The 10,717-nt window shown below is 43.3% G+C and overlaps 1 protein-coding gene across 1 annotated transcript; it reads left to right on the top strand.

The window, feature by feature from the left end:
- Nucleotides 1-8,199: 8,199 nt before the first annotated feature.
- LOC126079123 (olfactory receptor 52P1-like) lies at nt 8,200-9,147 on the top strand. The gene has a single exon (XM_049890052.1). It carries the CDS (start codon nt 8,200-8,202, stop codon nt 9,145-9,147), a length of 948 nt encoding a protein of 315 aa, XP_049746009.1.
- The last annotated feature ends 1,570 nt before the right edge of the window (nt 9,148-10,717 follow it).

Below are 10,717 nucleotides of genomic sequence, written 5' to 3'. Positions count from 1 at the left end.
CTTCTCCTCAGTGATAAGTACTTATCTGTCTCACCTGAAGTCTGGATCACATTGGGTTGATGTGGTGCTTCTTCACAGGGCCTGCATTGTTCATGTCTGAGTTAGGCTGGGGAGACACACACTATGTGGTAGTGGTAGTCTTGACTTGAGGTGCCACAAGCTGGTATTGGGAGCAGTCAAGATAGAAGATACCCAGGTTGGGTTAGGGAAAGATTCTGACAAAAGCTGAGAAAACACAGGCTGGTTTGGGCAGTTTATGGTTGATATTAAAGTGATCCACGTTTGGATCGTGTGATCAAGAGTGAGGGTGAGGTGACACAGACTGAGGTCATAGGGGCCTAGAAAGAGTTGAAAGAGAACAGAAGTGGCAAGAATAAGTAAAGGCCGTGGTTCCGAGGAGTGTGGGCCGAAAACATAGGCTAAGTCAGGAGATATATAGCTAGGACTGAGGGGCACAGTCTAAGGCTAAGCGGAAACATGGTCATTTATTTTGCTGCTCCTTTTCTTTTCGATAGGCATCAGCAATGAGGCACAGTTTTGAGGGTTAACATAGATCCCAGGTCTACATCTAAAATTCAATGATCTGATCTATGTTCTTTACAGACGGGGATTTGCCTTTGTTTTTCCTTGTCACTACATCCTATCCCATCGTGTCAAAACCACTCCATATCTCTGGTCACTCTTCTTCATCCATTGAAGATTTCAGAAACAGACTCGCTTCTACTTCTGCCTCCCACTTCTTCTCTGTCATCATTCTCAGTGATTTCAGTATCCATGTAGGCAATCTCTGGTCTCTCAGTCTCTCAAGTTCTTCATATCCAATTATCTTCTACCTTACCTCAACCACCTACTGCCACTGTCATACTACAGATATCATCACTACACATAACTGCAGCACCAAGGTTTCCAGTGACCACAGTGTTGACACACCCAGTAATCAATTCTTAAATTTCATCTTAGTCAACCCTGTGGCAGTACTTGGCAGAGTGGAGTACTCACTATTTCCTAGCTTCCTGAACAATATTCTATGTAGGTTTTCTTTCTACTTTACTAGATTCTTCTTCTGAATATCCTTTTCTGACTACTTCATCTGTTCCCAACCTCTGATGTCAGAGTCTCTTCTCTATATTCATTCTTTAGATTATCTCATTTTTCATGACTTTATCTCTTCCTTGCTGACTCACAAATTATCAGTTCAGACATCTACTCTGAACTTCAGCTTGGTAAATATAAATTGCTGACCAGACATCTACTCTTGCTTATCTAACATACATTTCCAAAATTACATGTCCAAAACAAAACTCTGATTCCCCTATCCTTCCATCCTTATAAATCTACACTTCCCTAAGGGTTTCCCATGTAGTAAAGCTCTTCTACTCACTCATTTGCTCAAAATGAAGCCTTCCTTGAATCATATAATATTCTCATAACCCCACATTTCAATCATTTTGTCAGAAAATCCTGTCTGCTGCACCTTCAAATCATATCCCAGATGTAATCACTTCTCATTGCTTCCACTGTTGCCACTCCAGACCACTCTTTGACTGTCACAATAACTTTCCAACTAGCTTCCCACTCTCCCTTATCCCCCTACATCCCTATCGAGAACCCAGAGTGAATATTTTAAAACTTAAATCACAGCATGACAGAACCCTGTTCAAAATCTTTCAGTAGCTTTTCATCACACTTCAAATAAAATCTTGTTTAAATCATGTTTACAACACCCTTCAAAACTTAGACCTTGGCTACCCCTTCAAATTCATGTCCTGCTCTCTCCTCTCAATCACTCCACTTCAGCAACGGGCTGATGGTCTCTCACATTTACCAAATATATTCCAGGTCTTAAGGTCTTTGGCATCCGCTCTTCCCTCTGCCTGGAGAATAGTCCTTCACATAGCTGGATGATTTGCTTGCTCACTTCATCCAGATGCCTGATCAAATGTCACCTTCTCAGAAAGGCCTACTATGATCACCCTGTCTAAAATTGTGCTTCCCGTCATTTTCTACTTCCTATTTTTTTTTATCCTGGTTTATCTTTCTCCATGGCACTTTCCAATACCTGTTTTATATTATATATTAATTTTTAATGAAAGTCTGTCTTACCAGCATAGAATTTCCGTGAGAATATGGATTTTGTCTTCTTTGTTCTTTGCCACATTTCCAATAATTAAATGCTGGAACATAATTTAAAAAAAAAAAACCTGTTGCCGTCAAGTTTATTCCAACTGATAGAGACCTATAGGACAGAGTAGAACTGCCCCATAGAATTTCCAAGGAGCACCTGGTGGATTCAAACTGCTCATCTTTTGGTTAGCAGCCTTAGCATTTAACCACTATGCCACCAGTGTTTCCTGGCACATAATAGGTGATCAAAAATTATCTGTAGAATTTATGTTGTTGGCTGAATAAAATCTATCCAGTAGTACCCCAAGTTAACACTGAGCAGCCATGTCTGTTTCTGAGTCCCATCAGAATACTGGATAATCTAGGTTTGGCTCTGAGCACTGTGGGGCTGCTAGAAAACTCGAGTCGTCTCGTTGATCTGTAATTGCCACTTACCCTTAAATTTCGTCTATTGGAACCAGTTGTGTCTCTGGAAGAACTAAATGGGGTGGGGGCCATAACCCAGGATTCCTGAAACTTTTAACTCCTGAAGTAGAAGTCCTCTGTGAGGTCACCAGGGAAGCTAAATGCTCAGAGAACAAAGCCCATTCCTTCTTCTTTATCATCTGGTCCATGCCAGCCCCCACTAGGTCTTCTCTCACCATCTCTATTTAATGCTCCTTAAAACCAAGAATCTTTTCCAATATCTTTATCTCCAGGACAATGTCAGGTACATAGTAAGTCACCAAAATATATTTATTGATTTCTGATTGTCTTACATCAAGCTTCCTGGCCTACATTTGATTAGAATTCCATCAATTCATTCAGCATTCTTCCCCCAATTCCTAGTATCATGATGATCATCTTCTAAGCATTATCAGAGAAAAATTAATTCATCTCTTCCTTCACAAATTCCATTGTGTAGGAAGCCAACTGAAATATAATAATAATAACAATCTACTGAAGACCTGAAGTCCCTGGGTGGTGCAAATTGTTAACATGCTCAGCTGTTAACCTAAAGGTTGGTGGTTTGAGTCTAGCCTAGTGATATGCTTCTGAAAACTCAGTCATTGAAAGTCCTGTGGAGCACAGTTCTACTCTGACACACATGGGATTGCCATGAGTCAGAATTGACTCAAAAGCAATTTTTGTTTTATTTGTGGACTTACTATGTGCTAGGCAGTACGCTAAATGCCTTTTATGTAATCTGTCATATGATATCTCACAACAACCCCACAAGGTAGGTAATACATGCCCCGTTTTTACATATGAGGAACAAGAGGCTAAGAGCTATTACTTAACTTACACACCATCATTACATCAGCAAAATTTAAAGTGGACTGTAGCACAACAGCATTTGATAAGATGTGGTATGGGCGAGAGGAGAAAAAGGATAGCCATTGTGGCTCAGAGTATTAGGAAAGATTTGTGAATATTTTGACTTTGAACTGGACTCCATTGGTTCCCAGAACATTCCCATTGTCTCTTGCCTTGCACATGCTATCTCCTCTCTCTGGTGTGCCCCTCCCACCAAGTCCACCTTATACTTCTAAATCCTTAACTCTCTCTTATAGAGTTAACTCTTCCTCAGACAAATGAGCCTCTCTCTTTGTCTTTCATATGTCTACATATAGCTCATTCAATTGTAATTAGTTTTTACATGTCTGCCATTTCTCCAAGCCCAACTGTGATTTCATTAGACAGGGACACAATCCTTCATCTCCTTGCCCTAACATCTAGTATAGTTCTTTGCATATAGTAGAATGATCGCTGGGTTGGATGAAATGATAAAATAATTCAAACTTTTTATTGACTGCTTGGCGTAAACAAGGCGAAATGGTACCTGCTTTGCATATATCATCTTATCTTTATCACCTTCCCATTTCACAGATGAAGAGCTAACGTTCAGAGAAATTAAGTAGTTTGCCCAAAAGAAACACAGGGATGCAAATATTTGGGGTGGAGAGAATTAGCAAAATATCCCAAATTAGGAAAATATCCCCAAATTTGTTCCTATGCTAAAAAGCCTTTTAGATTATTTATACTTAGGGATCTATCTGCCTACCCCCTTCCTACCTGCACTAAACTTTCAAAGATCTTTGCTATCTTATCATTCCCTCCCCCATCAAGGCCCAAAGTTCCTGGCCTCACTTTGCTAACTCTTTCCAGCATCCCAGAGGTCTTTTTTCAGTGTCCCAAGGGAATCCCCACTCTCAACTGGGGCCTTAATAACAGGATAAATACTCCAGCTTTCTTACTCACTCCCACTCTAAACCCTGCAGGACCTGAGACTCCACTACTACTCCCTGGTCCTAGATATAGTAAGTTTGTCTGTCTGTGTGCTCAACCCTACAATAGGCACACTGTGAGCAGACCAAAGACCTGACCACCACTAAGATAATTTTCTCACTGAGGTAGTCTCCCCTTCAGATAAAGGGAATTTAACAGATAAATTATACTTTTTACCACTGCTGTGTCCCATGTAATGTGATTGGCTCTTCAGATGAGCATCTTCCATGATAATCTTCATACGGAAGTTCCTTGATAGCCTATGAAGTAAGAATAAACCTCTCCAGATCACAAGTAATAAAGCAGGTTGAGAGAGGTTGAGCGAATTGATCAAGATCACACAGCTGGAGAGTGATAGAGCTGGGATTTGAATTGGTTTACCCTTGGTCTTCCATTAATAAATGCTGACTTCTTGGCAGGTGGTTTCTGGGTGTTCATGAACACATATGGGAAAGTGATGAAGAACTTGTTCATTTCCTTATGAGGCAGCCTTGTTCCTGGTATTTCAGCTCCTATTATTATACATTTTACTAAGATCTTTCCTATACCAAATGCCAGGATGTGAAGTAGAATTGTTCTGTGAGAGTAATCTGTAGAAGTCTGGAAGACTTTCCTTGTCTGATCTCCAGAGTTTGTATAGGTATAGGTGAGAAAGTCAGAAACTCAAAGTCCTCACTTCAACTTCTTTTCTGGATCCTGGGCATATCCTGCTCAACATGTGCTCTTCCAACTTCTGTTTTCCCATCCGTACAAATGGGGCTAGGGCAAAGGGAGTTTATGGCTCCCAGATCAAGGAGGGAATATAAGTTCCTTGAGTGGCAGCAGGAGCTCAGGAAACCTGATTCAATTATGGAAATACAGAGGTAGAGGAAGAGAAAGGAAGGGAAACAACGCATGGTTGTCCCAGGAAAGATTGCATTATTCAGCTCTCAATTCTCTACGCCAAAGGAAGGGCACCTAGAAGCCCATGCTTCCAAAATCATGACTCCAAAAACAATGCTCACCTCCCCTATGGGGAGCTTTGAACCCAGGCTGGGTGGTAGAAACTCAGGGAGGAGCCTAGCACAGAAGGAAAAACAGGAAGCACGTGGCAGAGGGGATGATGAGACAGGAAGTGGTGAAATGATTTGTTTCAATATCCCAGTGACAGCTATAGTAGATACCCAGCCAGACATCCTGATCCGGAGTTCCTTCCCCACATCACATTACAGTCCTTAGTCCTTCCTTTCCTGCTTCTGTCCCCAAGACAGTTTCCTGTGATCTCCGGGTATGGGCACCTGATGCTAGGCATTACAAGGAGTATTGAAGCTTAAGATAAGGAATAGAGATACTCTGTCTTCATAGGGTCCAATTGGTTCCACAATCTCTGTTTCAATTGGCAACCAGAACCCAGTCACATCCCATTAGAAGCCCTTGGAAGAAATGTTCTTTTCTCTTTCTCTTTACTTTTCTACCCTGTTCCATGTGTTTCTGATTCTTGTTCTCATCTTTCCTTTTTATCTTTTTCGCCTTTCCATTTCCACTTTTTTTTGTTTACTCTTCCCTTCTCTCTCAATCCTCAATTACTGACTGGCTACTGGACTGGTGGCACAGTGGTAAAGAGCTTGGCTGCTAACCAAAAGGTTAGCAGTTCAAATCCACCAGGTGCTCCTTGGAAACCCTATGGGACAGTTCTACTGTATCCTGTAGGGTCACTATGATTCAGAATCGACTTGATGGCAGCAAGTTTTTTTTACTGGACGACAGACAAATGAGAAGGAACACATGCATGAGGGGAAGATCCGGGGAGATAGATTGTGTGGGTAGTGTACAGAAGAGATGGGGTAGAGATATGCTCACTACTGTCATTTGACCAGTCTTGGTCTCTGTATTTCCTTACAGGAAATAATTCTGTGTTCCCAGTGACTAAAATTCCCTTTCATCCCCTTTTTTTTTTTTTTTTTTTTTTTTAATAATAACTTTTATTAAGCTTCAAGTGAACGTTTACAAATCCAATCAGTCTGTCACATATAAGTTTACATACATCTCACTCCCTACTCCCACTTACTCTCCCCGTCTTGAGTCAGCCCTTTCAGTCTCTCCTTTCTTGACAATTTTGCCGGCTTCCCTCTCTCTCTATCCTCCCATCCCCCCTCCAGACAAGAGTTGCCAACACAATCTCAAGTGTACACCTGATATAATTAGCTCACTCTTCATCAGCGTCTCTCTCCCACCCGCTGACCAGTCCCTTTCATGTCTGATGAGTTGTCTTCAGGGATGGTTCCTGACCTGTGTCAACAGAAGGTCTGGAGAGCATGACCGCCGGGATTCCTCCAGTCTCAGTCAGACCATTAAGTTTGGTCTTCTTATGAGAATTTGGGGTCTGCATCCCACTGCTCTCCTGCTCCCTCAGGGGTCCTCTGCTGAGCTCCCTGTCAGGGCAGTCATCGATTGTGGCCGGGCACCAACTAGTTCTTCTGGTCTCAGGATGATGTAGGTCTCTGGTTCATGTGGCCCTTTCTGTCTCTTGGGCTCTTAGTTGTCATGTGGGCTTGGTGTTCTTCATTTTCCTTTGCTCCAGGTGGGTTGAGACCAATTGCTGCATCTTAGATGGCTGCTTGTTAGCATTTAAGACCCCAGACGCCACATTTCAAAGTGGGATGCAGAATGATTTCATAATAGAATTATTTTGCCAATTGACTTAGAAGTCCCCGCAAACCATGTTCCCCAGACCCCCGCGCTTGCTCCGCTGAGCTTTGAAGCATTCATTTTATCCCGGAAACTTCTTTGCTTTTGGTCCAGTCCAATTGAGCTGACCTTCCATGTATTGAGTGTTGTCTTTCCCTTCACCTAAAGCAGTTCTTATCTACTGATTAATCAATAAAAAAACCCTCTCCCACCCTCCCTCCCTCCCCCCCTCGTAACCACAAAAGTATGTGTTCTTCTCAGGTTTACTATTTCTCAAGATCTTATAATAGTGGTCTTATACAATATTTGTCCTTTTGCCTCTGACTCATTTCGCTCAGCATAATGCCTTCCAGGTTCATCCCCTTTTTGACAGACCTTTGTACACAATCATCTCTCAATGATTTTTATCAGATAACATGACCAGATCAGCCTGACCCCTCACTACTTGACCAGGTATGCATGATTCTACCTGCTTCTACCTATCAGTATAGGGCACCTGCGGCAAACACAGAATCCTAGTACTAAATATAAGCCAAGCAGTCTCATGATTGTGGCAGACTGCAAGAGACTCAGTCCCTCAACATGTACTTGGCTCTTCCTAGTCAGAACCCAGGTTCTGGCAATGACATGAAAAATTCTTCCAAGATTTCCCTTTCTTCCCCTCAGTTTTGATCTGTCCACATTGGAGCCTGACACCCAGCATGCCTGACTTTGATCATTACCTTATCCTTATATTGTCAGAAAGGTATACGAATCAGGAGAAAATAATACTAGAGGTTACAAGCAGACAGAAAAAAGCTGCAAAGGTCTCTAGCCCCTCACCTTCTCCATGGAGAAGATTCTGCGGCCATCACACATACACGCTGCCTGCCAATCTAGAGATCACTGAAATAGAATTGGCAAGGGCTCCTTTGAACCTGTGTGATGGTAACCCCACATCGTGCCTTGCATCATTTGCCAATGTCCTACAATCTTCTCATTCTGAATGTTTTTCATGAGGTCTAACTCAAATATTTCCTTCTGCCATTTTAGTTTCAGTCAAATCATGAGGATAAATGCCAGTTATTTCATCTCTCAGGGCCTCCCAGGGCTCAGAGCAAGGCAGTAAGGTCTCCTCTGTCTACTGGCTTTGGCCTAGCCATGAAACACACAAACCACAGCCATCAGAACTCAGCTTCCTTCCTGCTCATGGGAATTCCTGGCCTGGAGTCATCCCACTTTTGGATTGCATTTCCCTTCTGTGCCATGTATGCTCTGGCAGTACTTGGCAACATGGCAGTGCTGCTGGCGGTACGCTCAGAGCCTGCCCTGCACCAGCCCATGTACCTGTTCCTACGCATGCTGTCCGCCACTGACCTGGTGCTCTGCACCTCCACCATGCCCAAGCTCCTAGCACTCTTTTGGGCAAATGCTGCCGAGATCTCCTTTGGGGCTTGTGCTGCCCAGATGTTCTTTATCCATGGCTTCTCAGCTGTAGAATCTGGCACCCTGCTAGCAATGTCCTTTGACCGCTACTTGGCCATCTGCTGGCCTTTGCACTATGGGTCATTACTGCCCCCAGAGACTGTGAGCAAGCTGGGGGCGGCTGCTGTATTTCGTGGCCTGGGGCTCATGACCCCACTCACCTGCTTACTGGCATGGTTGAGCTACTGTAGCCGAGTGGTAGCCCACTCCTACTGTGAGCATATGGCAGTGGTGAAGCTGGCTTGTGGGGACACAAAGCCGAACAATATCTATGGCATCACAGCTGCCACACTAGTGGTGGGCACTGACTCCATCTGCATCGCTGTCTCCTACACACTCATCCTGCGGGCTGTGTTAGGCCTCTCCTCCAAGGAGGCAAGGGCCAAGACCTGTGGCACTTGTGGTTCCCACCTGGGTGTCATCCTACTCTTCTACACACCAGGACTATTCTCATTCTACACACAACGTTTTGGCCAGCATGTGCCCCGGCACATCCACATCCTCCTGGCTGACCTCTACCTCGTCGTGCCACCCATGCTTAACCCCATCATCTATGGCATGAAGACCAAGCAGATCCGGGAGGGAGCCATCCGACTGCTGAAATGGGCCCCTGCTCAGTCATAAAGTCTTCAGCCCAGCCCTGGGTCTCTACTCTCTCCTTCCCTCAGCCTTGGACAATGTTTGAGAGACCTGTGGTTCCCAGCATGACTAGAAGACAGAAACCCACCTTCAGTGGAGAGAAGGCACAAGTCAGATGGGGGAAAAACCTACCAAGTGATTCCTACTTGTGAGGTAGATATGGGTGTAACACTCAAGGAACCTCTGACTAAGGGATAGTATGGCCACCAGCCTGATGGTAGCCCCCCAGAGAATCCTACCCTGCTGTTCTGATGTGTCTCCCACCTTCCAGGAGACTTTAGTAAAATGAGAAAAATATAGCTACTGGTCTGACAAAATAACCTCTCATCCATAGGCAGGTATTCCCACTCTTATAGGGATACATGGATACCTTCCTCAGTGAGCACAGAGTCTGACTAGGATTCACACACAAAATAAGACAGACAGAGACAGAACACTAAGTTATGGGCCATAGAGACAACAAGAAATGAAGAAGAATCATGGCAAACTGTGCAAAGGAATAAGAAACAAAGTGTAGTGTCACTCTGGGAAGGTTCTCTGGAAGATGAATTTTGATGTATTCACTGAGCATGTACTGTGGGTCAGATATTTTGCTAAAATCTAGGTGTATGGATTTGATGAGGCCAAAAGTCCTCCTCTCAAGTTGACCACTCACTGTTAGAGAAAACAAACATATAAGGACACAGTGGCCAAGCAGAATTAAATTACTATGATTAGGGTAAGCACAGGAACTGTGGATATAAAGACACCTAACTTGTTCAGGAGAAATGAGGTCCCAGGGCCCACCTTGCCCTGTCCCCCATTTGTAAAGGTATGAAAAGCCACATTCTCCGAGATTACCTAATCTGAAGTCGTCTAAGTGATTCTTCCTTCACTCCAGGGCTCAGTGCACATAAGATTAATAGACTCAATTTTCTCAGGTTGCCAGACAATCCAAGGCCACAGATTAGCAAATAAAGTCTACTCCCCAAGATAATTAACCGAAACTAAAAAAAAAAAGAAAAAAAATTTTTTTTTTTTTTTATAGAAGAAGTCAGGAAAACTGGCTACATCCTATTTGAGACTGTATTTGCTATGGCTTTAATTTTTTCCTAAACCACTTTTTTTAGTGAGGTATATGAAATAAAATACACATATATTAAGTATCTATTAAGTGTACGAGGGGCCCTGGTAGAGCAGTGCTGACCAAAAGGTTCAAACCCACCAGGAGCTAGGAAAGTCCTAGCCATCTGCTCCTATAAAGATTATGTCCTAGGAAACCCTATGAGACAGTTATACTCGTAAGTTGTCATTGATATAACGGCACACAACAACAACATTAAGTGTACAGAATGATTACCTCTGGCAAATGTATACAGCAGTATAACCACCACCACAGTCAAGATGCAGAATATCTTCACAGCCTCAGAAACTTCCCTGTGCCCCTTTCCATGCGATACTTCTGCTCCCCCGCTGTTTGATTTCGATCACCTTGGATTCAATTTGCTGTTCTAGAAGTTCATATAATGAAATGATACGGAATGTATTCTTCTGTGTCCAACTTCTTTGGCCCAAC

This window comes from Elephas maximus, chromosome 7, assembly GCF_024166365.1.
Source record: "Elephas maximus indicus isolate mEleMax1 chromosome 7, mEleMax1 primary haplotype, whole genome shotgun sequence".
NCBI classification, from domain to species: domain Eukaryota; kingdom Metazoa; phylum Chordata; class Mammalia; order Proboscidea; family Elephantidae; genus Elephas; species Elephas maximus.
This window is presented reverse-complemented; position numbering and strand designations above follow the sequence as displayed.

What these genes read in the sequence shown, in the direction of transcription:
- LOC126079123 (XM_049890052.1), top strand. Translation starts at nt 8,200, where the DNA reads ATGAAACACACAAACCACAGCCATCAGAACTCAGCTTCCTTCCTGCTC.